Source organism: Capricornis sumatraensis, chromosome 7, assembly GCF_032405125.1.
Source record: "Capricornis sumatraensis isolate serow.1 chromosome 7, serow.2, whole genome shotgun sequence".
Classification (NCBI taxonomy): domain Eukaryota; kingdom Metazoa; phylum Chordata; class Mammalia; order Artiodactyla; family Bovidae; genus Capricornis; species Capricornis sumatraensis.
This window is the reverse complement of record NC_091075.1, coordinates 39,985,974-40,000,000: the sequence shown is the minus strand read 5'-3', so window position 1 is coordinate 40,000,000 and position 14,027 is coordinate 39,985,974. Positions and strand designations below refer to the sequence as shown.

The 14,027-nt window shown below is 32.4% G+C and overlaps 1 protein-coding gene across 1 annotated transcript in view; it reads left to right on the top strand.

Moving 5' to 3' along the window:
• LCORL (ligand dependent nuclear receptor corepressor like) overlaps nucleotides 1-14,027 on the top strand; it is a 165,081-nt gene that overhangs the window by 127,291 nt on the left and 23,763 nt on the right. Inside the window, exon 6 of the mRNA XM_068975558.1 lies at nucleotides 6,403-6,496. Coding sequence (XP_068831659.1) covers nucleotides 6,403-6,496 — 94 coding nt within the window. The remainder of the gene's footprint in view (nucleotides 1-6,402; nucleotides 6,497-14,027) is intronic.

Below are 14,027 nucleotides of genomic sequence, written 5' to 3'. Positions count from 1 at the left end.
CTTGCCTAGAAAATTCCATGGATGGAGGACCCTGGTGGGCTACAGTCCATGGGGTTGCAAAGAGTTGGACACGACTGAGTGACTTCACTTCAGTGCAAATATTTATATATATATGTGCTTATGTATATTTGAGATTTTTGGTATACCTTTGTACATAAAAGCATTTTCTTGTTAAATGCTATTTTCTTAAGATAGATGTTTAGAGGAGTGTGAACATTTTTAAGATTTTTGATAGCATATTACTAGATTATTTCCAAAAGTGTTGTGCTTTTCAACTGGTTATGTGTGATGGTAGCAAATTTATTACATCATTACCATTGTAACTTGACTTTTTGAAACATTACACAGGTTAGATATTGTAGTTTAATAGAGTAATCAGAGTCCGGAATAACTACCTGAGTTTGAATGACAGAAGTGTAAGTGTGTGACCCTGGGCAAGATAATTAACCTCTATTTCACTTTCGGTTTTGTCATTAAAAATTGCAAATTAAAAAAACTTGTTTGTATATTGGGACGTGTGAGCCCTACGTGCGTTTAAGACTTATAATACTCTTAGAGTAACACTCGAAAAATATTATAGTTTTGTATATGTAGATTTTTGTAAGTTCTATTTTCTAGAAACCAGTTAAATATAAATTATTTATATTTGAAATCAGGGGAATCTTCTAGAGAGCACAGTAGGGAAAAACAAGAAAGATCTGAAGGCTGACTAGAACAGTACATCAAGGGGCTAAAAGGATGACCTATTTAAGGAGAGATAAAAAATGATCAAAGATATAAAGTAGAAATAGTGTTCAGATATTTATTAAAACTATTAACATAGATTTGCATCAAACATCTTAAAATGTTAAATAGCATTGATTTGGAAGAAAGTTTTGTGCTGGTGATTAGTGTTATTATGAAATTTAATTTGGAATATTTTTCCCTTGTTCAAACAGCATAAAATGTGCATGATAGTTTGTCATTAAAATTCATTTGCCATCATATACTAAATTTGATTAATACTTATATCTTTAATATTGATGATACATAATGTATTATTGAAGGTCTTTTAAACTCATGTTCATTCTCAGTATGGCAACTGGCGATCAGTAGTATCATGATGAGTTGATAAATACGTTTTTAACATGCTTAATATTCATATTAAGTGGTTAATGATCAACAGTCTTAAGATTTCTGAAGAAAAATCTGTTATTGTTAGAACCTAACGAATATAGAAATGGATTATTAAAAATCATTGTGAACCTCTTAACTGAATGGAGTTTCTCTGTGTGTAAAACTAACTTCTCTCCCATATAAGATATCAGCTTCTTGACTGTGCTGTCATTTTCGATTGGCGGAACAAAGTTCTTTGATTTCATGATAATTTTGTCAGTTTTTGTCAGTCAGGGTCTGCTATATGCAGGATTGATGTGACAGAACTGGGCAAGCCATTGCTGAGTCAGTGAATTGGTGTTTGCTGAGGTACTATTCATTTCAGGCCTTGCTTAGAAGTAAGTTTAGTGAGAAAATCAGCCAAATAAATATACTTAATTAGATATAAATTATAAATAGATCCTAAAAATAGTTAACTAATTCCCCACAGTACTATTGAAGTTCAGATGCTAAACTTGGCAAGTTATAGCAACACATTATAAATACATAAATACAAATAGAAGCATACAAAGAATACTATGGGAATATGAAAGAAGGCGGGGGGTAAATTAGGAAAATATTTGAGGGGGTGATGCTGAAGTGATATGTAGCCTGGCCAAGAGAGCATAGAGTGTACTTAGACGAATGGACAGAGGGCAGGTAAGGGATGAGAAAGAATAGTGCCCTTGGAGGAGTGAAAGATCTGTATTATGTGGATTGCATTTATCTTCTTTTTACAGATTATTTGTCAGGTATTTGCAGGAGGATACAGAACTGTGAATAGTTTGTAAACAGAAATCCAAACCTTGGTTTTGGAATGTGAATTCTAAAAAAATTAACCCAATAAAATGTTAATACTCAAGATGTTGCTTAATTTGTTCATGGTTTCAATTTTTCAAATGCTAATTTATTTTTAAAGTTATCTGGTAGTGTCATGTATTTAACAATTACCTGACCTTACACCAGCCTCTCTCTAATTCTCTATCTTTAGCATTAATGTTTGATGAGAAATAGTTAATTGTGTTAATGCTCAGACTACAACCAGTAAATGGAAATAATTTGTTTGTTATTTGGAAAATGTTCATACATAGAGCAAAATGCAGTATAATAATCATGTTCCTGTCACCCAGAACTAATAAATGTGTTACTTGATCATATTTACTTCTAGTATGTTTTCTCTTAAAGAACTGTTCATCCTTTTGTTTATCCTTGAGAGCTACCTCTGATAATATGTACTTGTGCATTTTTAAGCAAAACAGTTGTGTGTCCTTTAGATATCCACATAAACACATATATCAAATGTACTCTTATTAATTACTCCTGCAACTTGCTTTTCTTACTTATCAGATTAGCAAAAATTAAAAATCTCAACACCAAGTGTTCTCAGGGTTGTGGAAAAAAAATTTTAGTAATATCTACAGAAGTTCAAAATGTATACTGTCCAGCACTGGCATTCCTAGGTGTGCATCTTAGAAAAATTCTTACACATGAATACTAGAAAACATTTAGTAGTATTTTCACTTCAGAATTGTTTGTAACAGTGAAAAACTGAAGCAACCTAAGAACCTACCAATAGGTGAATGGTTAAATAAATTTCAGTCTCTTTCTGTGCTCTACTTACTTCATATTGCCTTGCAGCATTTAGCATAATAGATGTTTAGTTTTTATCCATCAAGTTAATTATTAGTACTTTGAATGTGTACACACAAAACAATGTAGTTATGACGTGACATCTCCATTATGAAGGAGTGATACTGATAAATGTAAATCAGCAGCAGGAGCAAGAAAATGCCCTTTTTGCCATTCCTGATTTTTTTTCTCAGTCCTGGTTCCCAAGCTGTTTTTCCCCTTCTCTTTTTGTTTTTCGAACAATCCTGGGGGTATTTATCGTTTTTCTAGCTCTTGATCTGCAGCCTTTATGATGGAAAAAGGAATTGATACCAGCAAAATACTTGAGGTGACAAACTGCTAATAAACAGTGAGATCTTTTTTATAAGTAACATGGGCAGCCTAGTTATGGAAGAAGGGGTTATGGAAAAAAAAATGTTTCTTATCTGCGTCACTGTTTATAGAGTTCCTGAAGAAAGTGAATCAGATATATAGTCCTGATTTGAGTAGTTTCTCTTAAAGATGAAACAGATCTTAAATCTAGTTCCTCCTCAAGACTGAAATCAGCTACCAAACCAGCAGTCAAGGAGCAGTCCAAAAAGAACAAGAATACCTTTTTGCCCTAGCTTGGGAGCTACCTGTGACTCAGGCAGTTAAGATTCAGCGTGCAGTGCAAGAGACCCCGGTTCAATCCCTGGGTCAGAAAGATATCCCAGAGAAGGAAACGACAGCCCACTCCAGTATTCTTGCCTGGAAAAGTCCTATGGACAGAGGAGCCTGGTGGGCTCTAGTCTATGGGGTCAAAAAGAGTCAGACACGACTGAGTGGCTAACAGTTTCAGTTACAGGGAGCTACAGCCTAGTTAGCACAGTTAATGTAAAGGAGAGAGAGGAAGAGTTCTCAGCACCTCCCTTTCTTATTTATAGTTAGTGGAATAATTAACCTTAATCATATCAAAAGTGTAGAACTTACAGTTGGAGAAATTCATTAATTTATTCTGGAACATTGACAAGGGATAACACTTATGAAGACTGTGTTTTATATGCTATAACTTACATAAATCTATTTTTGTTTATGAAATATGTCAGAATTCCTGACCTTGAGTAATTCAGTCTTTTGGGAAAAAAAGATCCGTAACTCAAAAATTGCGTGAGTGTGCCATTAAGTTTTATAGGATGCTGTTGACAAGGGTGACATTAAGCTTCTACTTGGCTGGGGCGGGGGTGGGCCTGAATCTTTAAAGAAGAGTGGAAAGAGCATTCTAGGCAGAGGGAACCATGCACTGGATGTTTTAGAGACCTGACACCACATAGCATTTTTGATGAATTGCACATGGCTCAATTGCTCAGGAAGTATGAACATTGAGATGAGTTGTTGACTAAGCATAAGATTGAGCTGAATGGATAAACTGGGCCATTTATTAGGTAAAGAGATCAAAAGATACTTAATAATTTTTAAGGTAGCATGTACCATATACTTGTCTGCCCAGTCTTTTTATCTCAATCTAGGCTTTGTAACCTCTAGCAATAACTGAATTTCTACTTCTAAATTCTTTTCAGCAAATACCTAACCGAACACTTACTGTGTATCAGCCACTGTTGTAGGGAATGGGGCTACATCAGTAAGTAGACAGATTTTCTGCCTTCATGTAGCATATTGTCTGGTGGCTAATACTAGTAAGTAAATAAAGAACTAAATTATGGCCTGCTAATTGCTAAATAATATAGGTAAGTGTTGCAAGTATAGGAACCTACAATAATGACAATAAAGTTCAAGTTGTGTCTTGAATGATGAGTAAGATTTGGTGCTTCCCAGGTGGCACTAGTGATTAAAAAAAAACTTGCTTGCTTGCCTGCCAATGTAAGAGACCTGGTTTGATCCTGGCTTAGGAAGATCTGGTTTGATCCTTCCTGGAGAAGGAAATGGCAACCCAACTCCAGAATTCTTGCCTGGAGAATCCCACAGACAGAAGAACCTGGTGGGCTACAGGCTATAGGGTCGCACAGAGTTGGACATGACTAAAGCAGCTTAGCCCGCACGCACAGGATGAATGTGAGGATAGAAGCAGGAGAGGATTAGGAGACTTCTAGGCAGAGGAAACTAATTGAAAGTGTGAAAACCCAAAGGTGAGAAATAGCATATCAATTTCCCAACAGGTTTCTCTGTCCCCCCCACACCAGATTAATCCTTTAAAAAAATTAAAATTGTCAGTCTTATGTTTAGAATCTTCCAGTGGTTTATTGTGTCTTTCAAAATAAAATTCAAATTTCTTGCCATTGTCTACAAAGCCCTATATCATCTGCTTGGTTTCTGATCTTAGCTCACTCAGTCTGGCTTATTCCATTGCAGTCATCCTGGCCTCTTTGCTATTCCTCAAATTCCAGATGTGATTCCATATCATAGCCTTTGCACAAACTGATCCTTCTATAAGCTTTCCCCCAGATAATCTGCTTGGTTGTTACCTTCACTTTGTTCAGGACAGTGTTCAAGTCAAAGGAGCCCTGAATTGATAATACTCAATAAAACAGCAGCTGCCTTAAGCCTACTCTCATTACTTTTATCAGCTCACTCTGCTTTATTTTTCCTAAGTAGCACATATCATCAGCCTGAAATATGGTTATGGTGGTGGTGGTGGTGTATGAATTATCTAACCAGATTGTTAAGAACCATGAGGAGGTACTTTATGCATTTTTAATTACTGCTTTCCAAATTCCAGCAGTGCTTTGCACATAATTGAATTATTTTTAAACATAGATGAATTTTTTGGTATAATTTGTAAAACGTGGATTTTTCTTAAAACAATTTCTTACAGCTTTTTCAGTTTTTTAGGTATCAGAAACATTCACCATATGTATTGATGTATTTTAAATTCAGTTTCTTTTTATTCTTGATTTTGAAGTTTATCAGATTAACAACATATCTGTCACTTGAAGTTTTGTCTATGTAAATCAGTATTATAATAATAATAACTACATTTTAGTAAGAAATACATAGGCAGTTGTTTTCTAACAAGCTACTTTTTCCTAAAATGTTATTTTATTGTGTCATCATCTAATCACAGATATAACCACAATATGTTACATAGTCAGTGATTCAACTGTTACACATTTTAGTTATTTAAGACAGTAAAATTTTATACTGTGAGCTCTGAAAAATACATTGGTTGAGCGTAGAATCATAGATTACCTAAAGTATGTTTTCCACATATTAATAGTCCTAGTAAATGCTAATTATCGTTCTCTTATTCATCCTCATATTTTCTATGCTCTCGGTTTTGTTAAACATACATTATTCCCACTTTCTCAAAGCATCATCTGGGCAGCCTTGAATAGAAAACAGTCATGTTTTTTATTGAATAAGCAATCAAGTGACTCTTCACTGCAGAAGAGAAAGGTGAACAAGGGTGGATTTTAAACAATTTTTATCTAATTTCTTCATATCACGGCAGTGCCAGCTCTTCCTCTGTTTTTTCCTATGTAGTGCCTTCCCAGTCATGTTCTGTTGCTAAAACCACAAGATGAGTTGGTAACGGCCACATATTAAATACCAGTGTTAATTTTTAGGTCATTAATTAGTAGATCATCAAAATATGAAATGTTATGATGTAAGGATTACCTATCTGTTACAAATATAAAGTTTTTTCTCTTGCAAAAATTATAGGGGATGGAGTGTTAGATCTCTCTACAAAGAAAACCAGCATAAAATCTGAAGAGTCATCCATATGTGATCCTTCTTCTGAAAATTCAGTGGCTGGGTAAGCAATATCTAGGAAATATAATTTAGTATTAATATAAAATTATGCAGAGAACTCTTCATACTACTCTGAATAGACTGACATATATAGTTTTCTTCCAGAATTTTTGTCACTCATAAATGTGTGTCTTTCATACCTTTCATTTGTCCTTTCTCTTTCTTTTTTTATTCTTTCTGTTAAAGAAAAGTTATCAGAACAATCACCAAACTTTAGTTCATGTTACTAAAATGAACTACCAACTTAATCATAGAATACAAACTAAGAAGCAGGACGAGTAGAGAATTTTAAATTCAGTATTTAGGAGGCAGTTTTAAGGAAAATATGTAATTTCACTATTTAATTTTTTAAACAATCAACTAGTTTTAAAAGTACTATACTTACTAATTCTTATAACTAATTTACAGTGCTTAGCGTTTTTTCATTGTGTTTTAGGTGTGGTGGCAGACTTAATATATCTAGTAATCACCACAGAAAGTCCTTTCATGCTTTGAAAGCTGTTTAATTAATTAAATCATTAATAGTGAAGTGCTGTTCTGTTGGATTTTTGAAATTTAAGGGGGGTAACTTTTGCATCTTCCATTAACAATTTGCATAGGAAGCTTTTTAGTAACATTTAAATCTCAGATACAGAGTGTAATTTTTTTCAACTAAGGCTGTAATAGCTTTTTGAGTCATAAGGTATAAAGAACTTTCTGTTAAAGAAACTTTGAAAGTTATAATGATACATTCAAAATAGAAATAACATGTATAAAATCTAAAAGTATTTTACCCAATATAACATATCTACTTGTTTCAAATTTTAAGTTTTTATCTAGAGAAAAATATGGGGTGTTTGTGTTTGGAAATATTCTTACTGCTACAAATTTCCTTAAAGGGGTTGACTCTTTTATTACTTGTTTAGCGGTAACGTCACATTTCTACTAACAAAAACTCCTTTAGGATTTGGGTATTTTATATAATGGAACTCTAATTGTAAAAAAATTATGTGTTGCTCTACAAGCATCTGTCAGAGGAATAGCAACATCATGAGAATATTTTTACAAATACTGAGTTAGGATTTTATGTTCTTGGAAGGTCTGCCCGTTGAGGCCACCGTATGATTGACACATTGTCCTACCAGGACTGTAGCGTTTGCTTTGATAAGGAGTAACTACTACCTCTCACAGACTTAAAAAGTGATGTTACCTAAGCAAGGAGTATAATAAAGGAGTGGACCCTCCCCTTCCATAGCTGTGTGAGAGTCTCTCATGCATCAGTTTACCATCGTTTCATTCCATCCATCCAGGAGACTACACAGAAACAGAGAGGACTATGTGGAAAGAAGTGCTGAGTTTGCAGATGGTTTGCTCTCAAAAGCTTTGAAAGACATTCAGTCTGGAGCACTGGACATAAATAAAGCAGGCATACTTTATGGCATACCTCAAAAAACTTTACTTCTCCACTTAGAAGCCTTACCAGCAGGGAAGCCTGCATCTTTTAAAAACAAAACTCGAGATTTCAATGATAGTTACTCATATAAAGACAGTAAAGAAACTTGTGCAGTGCTGCAAAAAGTAGCCTTGTGGGCAAGAGCTCAAGCAGAGCGCACAGAAAAAAGTAAACTCAATCTACTTGAAACCTCAGAATTAAAATTCCCAACAGCTTCCAGTTACCTCCATCAGTTAACTCTACAGAAAATGGTTACTCAGTTTAAAGAAAAAAATGAAAGCCTACAATATGAAACACATCCTACTGTACAGTTAAAAATTCCTCAGCTACGAGTAAGTTCTATTTCAAAACCACAACCTGATGGTCCTGGTCTGCTGGATGTTATGTATCAAGTTTCCAAAACCTCTCCAGTCCTTGAAGGATCAGCCCTCCAAAAACTGAAAAATATACTCCCTAAACAGAACAAAATAGAATGTTCTGGGCCTGTAACTCACTCAAGTGTTGACTCTTACTTTCTACATGGGGACCTCTCTCCTTTGTGTCTTAATTCTAAAAATGGAACAGTTGATGGAACCTCTGAAAATACTGAAGATGGATTGGATCGAAAAGATAATAAGCAGCCCAGGAAAAAACGTGGCCGTTATCGGCAGTATGATCATGAAATAATGGAAGAGGCTATTGCAATGGTAATGAGCGGAAAAATGAGTGTTTCCAAAGCACAAGGAATTTATGGGGTACCTCACAGCACTTTAGAATACAAGGTAAAAGAAAGATCTGGAACACTGAAGACTCCTCCGAAGAAGAAACTCCGATTACCAGACACTGGGTTATATAATATGACAGATTCAGGGACTGGCAGCTGCAAAAACAGCAGCAAGCCTGTGTAGATTACTTCTTAGGAAAACGTTTGTATGTGTGTACATGCGTGAGTGCGTGTATGTGTGTTTGCGTGTGTATGTGCACAGGTGTGTTTTTGTGTGTCTATATACACACATGTGGGAATTACAGATGCTCACTCTGACAGGAGACATGAAATTTTACAGTTCAAAAACCACTTACATGCCTTTTGAAAAAAAGTTTTATTCAGGGTTTTCACTGTGGACAGAATTATATAGTTGCTTACTTAATTCTGATAGTTTGTATTTAATCCTTGTATAAATAGGTGAAAAAGATTCAGGTTTTCTTTAGTAGTCAATAGCATAAAGCATTGTGGGAAAACAAGTAACTGTCAAGTGAAATATTTTTATTGGTGAAAGACCACTCCAGCCATTCAGTTGAACCATCTTCTAATGGAAATATGATATTACTAGTTTGTAAGCATTTTTGCATAACATACTTACTTTTATTGTAAGTATATGAAACAACCAATCAAAGTTTAAACAGACAGCTATCTCCACACTAATAAAAATTAATATATACAGTATTAGTACACTACAGTGCATTCTATGAAATATGAAATGCACTCAAGTGCATCCATCAGAAATAGAAAACCTTAAATGATATGTATAATGAAATTTAATATTTATCATTTAATAGTTGATTTAGCAGGAAGTTGGGGTTTATAAGGTATATACTTTTAAAAAAACTGACACATAGTTAACCCCAGCAGCTATAGAATCCTTTAATGTAAGATGGAATACTAAGAACAAAAAGTAATTTAAATTTAATTATTAAAATAATTTAATTTTGTTTTTCATTTGAAAAATAAGCTAATGTGTAAGGCTAGAAAAGAAAGTTGGAATGCAACTTAGAGCATGTTTATAATGTGCACAGAAAAGCTTGAGAATGATAATTTTGGTTTAAATGTGCTGGTTAGTTGATGTTATGACTACTTTAAATTTTAAGGATTGTGACACACTCCTACTATTGAAAAACCTCAGTGTAACTTTAATATATTTGCTGCTGTGACATTTCAAAACATTTTCAGTTTATCAAAATGAATTACAGATTTCATTTTGGTGGGCGATACATTATCATTTTGCTAATAACCAAATTTGCAGTTTGTTCAGGGTCTTGAATAGATTTACAAATATTTAACACTGAAGCTGTTTTGAACTTTCAGTAATGTAAACTCTCTACTAATTAGGTAGTTAGAAGCTGGGCAGTGCATTTTAACTTTTACTAGACTCATGAGAAAGACCAGTAATTTTGTATAGCAGTTTTAAAATGTGTTTCATAGTATCCATGTTGGATTTATGGAGTATGCAGTTTTAGTGGTAAAATGTTATAAAGCATGTGCCTCCATAGAAAGAATGGGGATTTGCTTCATAAATACAGAATTCTTCGAGTGCCCCTTTTCTCTGTTAAAATTCAGGTTCTGATCATTTTTTCTAAGCCAGTTTTCCTAAGTCCAAAAGGAATACTTAAAGCTGAATTTAAAAAATAAGTGCACCTTGTCAAATACATGTGTTTTTACACTTGTGTTTGTGTGTATCTAATAATCATATATACATATAATACTAAAGAGATTTTCAGCTATTACATTTAAAAACTGCTTACATATGTTTAAAGAAACTGAAGAGTAGGAAACTACACAACCAAGTAGTTATTTGGTCTCTCAGATCTATACTGAACCCTCTTCAGTTATTAAAGTTACTTGCATACTAGGATATGAATCCTCTTGCTTTTTTTTTCCCCCAAGAAATTATACATAACAGATTGCAAAACAGCAGATGTCAGGGTCATCTTTCTTTTTAAAGAATTAAGCCATATTTTGTGAGGGCCAGAACTTGGATTATTTAATATATTTCCCCTCCCCCCCATTGAAAAACGAAGTTAAAGTAAATGTTTCAACACAATTTTATTGACCTCTTTATACAGAACTTTACCTGCAAAAATTGGGGGGTTTGAATGCATTACATAATATTTATATTGTATTGAGCTTTTTTATTCCTCACACTATATTTACATTAATAAATTGATTGAGAAGTTTATAGTAAAGGGATACTTACAGAACACTTTTATATCATTTAAAAGATGACCTGACCAAAAACTTTACAGGATTCATAAAATCAGGGATCATTTTGCTATTGACTTCACAGTGATCAGTAGTTTTATAGGTAATATTATAGTTAATTTGCAGCATTTTAGTACTCGTATTATTTATTTTTGGTCAGAAATAGTAAATTAAATATTTTTTGATAGTTTATAGGTAATGATCAACCCATAACTTTTAAAAGAAACAAAATGTTTCTAATTATTGAGTTAACTTTTGATTATACAAACTAGGAAAGGCAGGGAAATTTATGGGTTCCCCTTCTCCCCAATGATTCTATTAAGGTATTCTTTATGTTTAACTTTCAAAGTACTTTATAAATTTAGTTACCAGTTACTACTTGTTAATTGACAATTTTCTGAAAAATCCAGTTTCAGCAGACTTTTAGTGAAGGTGAAAGCAATCCTTATGTGCTTTCTACTTATTTGAATGTTCCTCAAGTATTTTATATTAAAAAAAAAGAAGGAAAAGAAAAAACAGTGCCTCTGTTTTTAGAAAACTACTGCTCAGTAAAGTTGTTTAAACCATTTCTGGTAGCTAATGACAATTTTATATTAAATTGTATACTAACTTTAGTGAGACTGATTTTTTTAGTTGTTTACAGTACAAATACTTGTATTTGTTCTTTAATTACAGTATTTTCATTGTCGCAGTAATTTAGTAAAACTCTGTGGCTGCCTTGATTTTGACAGATTTTGTTAATATAAACTGATTGTTAGGCAATTAGTTATATTTATGCATAAATCAATTGCACTATAATTCATGAATTATTTATTACAATATTTTCTAATGAATTCATGTATCTGTCTTGTGTTGTAAATGTACTGTAATTCTGTTTCTACTTTGTGTTGTTATATATCTAAATCTGATTGTATGAATTTTAATTGTTCAGTTAACGTGTTTCTAGGTTGTAATTTGTAGTAAAGCACTTCAATGCTTTTGCACTTAAATTTACAACACTGTTGGTGTGTGATTGATTTACTCATTCATTCAGTAAAAGAAAAAAAGAAAAGAAAAGAAAAAACTTGACTACACTGACTTATTTGATTCACTCTAGGAAGCAATTTTTTTAATATCAATAATAGAAATTGACTTTTTCTACAGACAACTCTCAGCAACAAAGCTTATAATGGGAAAAATGGATAGAAACTTAACCAAAAAATAAGCAGGATGTGTTTGTTTATAAATCAAACAAAAATTAGAAAAAAAATTAGCACGAAAAGCAGTGGAGCTGTGAAACATACAATTTTAGAATCTTTATGTAGTTAAGTGTGTAAATTCTAGATTGGAGGCTTATGTGTATTCAACTGTTTATTCATACATTCGGTTTTTCTTTGAGATTCTAACATACAAAAAATACAGAAATGAAAATAATTAAAGCCAAATAAGTATATTATGGAATTTTCTAATTTGAGAACTTAGTTATCTAATATCTGAGAGAGAGGTATAAAATCCTAATATCTGAATATCTAATTAGTAACTTTTTGAAGCTGTTCTTCCTGTGACATTAGAACAAAATTATTGGCCCCTATGATATTATTGAGATTTTTGAAGTTCCACTATTAAAAATAATCAATTGAATAAGAAATTCTTAAAGTATAGACTTCTTGGAATGTCAAAAGAAAGCCATAAAAATCTTTCAAAGGTTTTCAAAATAACACTAATCATTAATTTTGATTAGTTCTGCTCTAGACTATTAATGGAAAAAATCATTTGAGCATTTCAGGAACTGTTACGAGAGCATAATAATGTTTAAAAAATAGTCTTTTTCTAAATTTGCAAAATTTGCTTTGGTGTTTTTGCTGCTACTCAAACAACAGAGTTTTATAAAATGTAGATACAACATTGCCTACTTATCTGTGAAACAGGTTAAACCAGTTTTAGGCAGGTATTTTTATGAGAAAGAAGCATGTAAAATCTCTCTTTAGTCACAGATATGTTTAATAGGCCATAATATAACTTTTAAACAAACGTGTTGGAAATGGATCTGTCAGAACTTTTGGGATTTTCTTTTGCTTGTGTGAAAATTTTAGTTTTTTATTTGCTGGGAAAGAATATAATACCACTTATACCCTCTTAATGATAGTTAACATTTACTTGTGCCTTTATTCTCTATATATGTTTTCTGAGTTATACAGTAGTGAATCTTTGGAGTCAGTTCAATGATTTTATACTCTAACCATGAAAAAATTTACAAAAAATTATTTTCCAAAGGGAAGGGATACTGAGGTCATGTCCTGTCTTCATCTGTCTAGAGATGACAGTAGACTTAAAAATTTTTATTGTAATTTCATCTCTTCCCTGTGTTCGATAACCTCTTTATGTTAAATCCCATGCTAGTTTTACTAGCAAAACATTGGTTGAATCTAGTAAAATTATCTTTTTTCTAGAAGAATTTTTATCTAATCTGAAACATTTGCTTTGATGTTTTTGCTACTCAACAGAAATTTTATAAAATGTAGATAACATATTGCCTACTTATCTGTGAAACAGTTTAAACTGGTTTTAGGGAGGAACTTTTTAAAAATTAATTTTTAATATTGGTGAACATAATAACCCTTTATTTAAACAATATACAGTCTTCTATCACAGTTCATAGTCAGCACATTTCAGTTCCAACCCTAAATAAAATTTATACAAACCAGTAACTAACAACAACAAATATAAGAAATCACAAGTGGGAGGCTGTTTTCATGTACAGAGTTTGGTGATATGTTTAATTTAAATAGATACTTTTCTGAAACAGAATTCTTTTAATATATTTTATTCTTCTTGCTGCTGGTATTGGATTAGAAAGATTTTTTTTTTTTATATAGACTTATACATTGGTTGCTTAAGTAATCCTGGGTTTTAGTTTCCATTAGATTTATGTTAGTTTCTGCAGTGGGATATTTTCCAGCATTTGAAATTAAATAATTAGGTAAGTAATGCCTTTAGTTTTGACATAATTAATTTAGTATTTAAAATAAATTAAAAATAGATTATATTTTTAAATAGCTTAAATTTTTACTTTATTACTAGGTTAAAACGCCTGTTATTTATATGAAATCTAAATCCCTTAACTTTCCTTTTGACTATACAAAACTTTTTATTAGTAATTTTATTTTC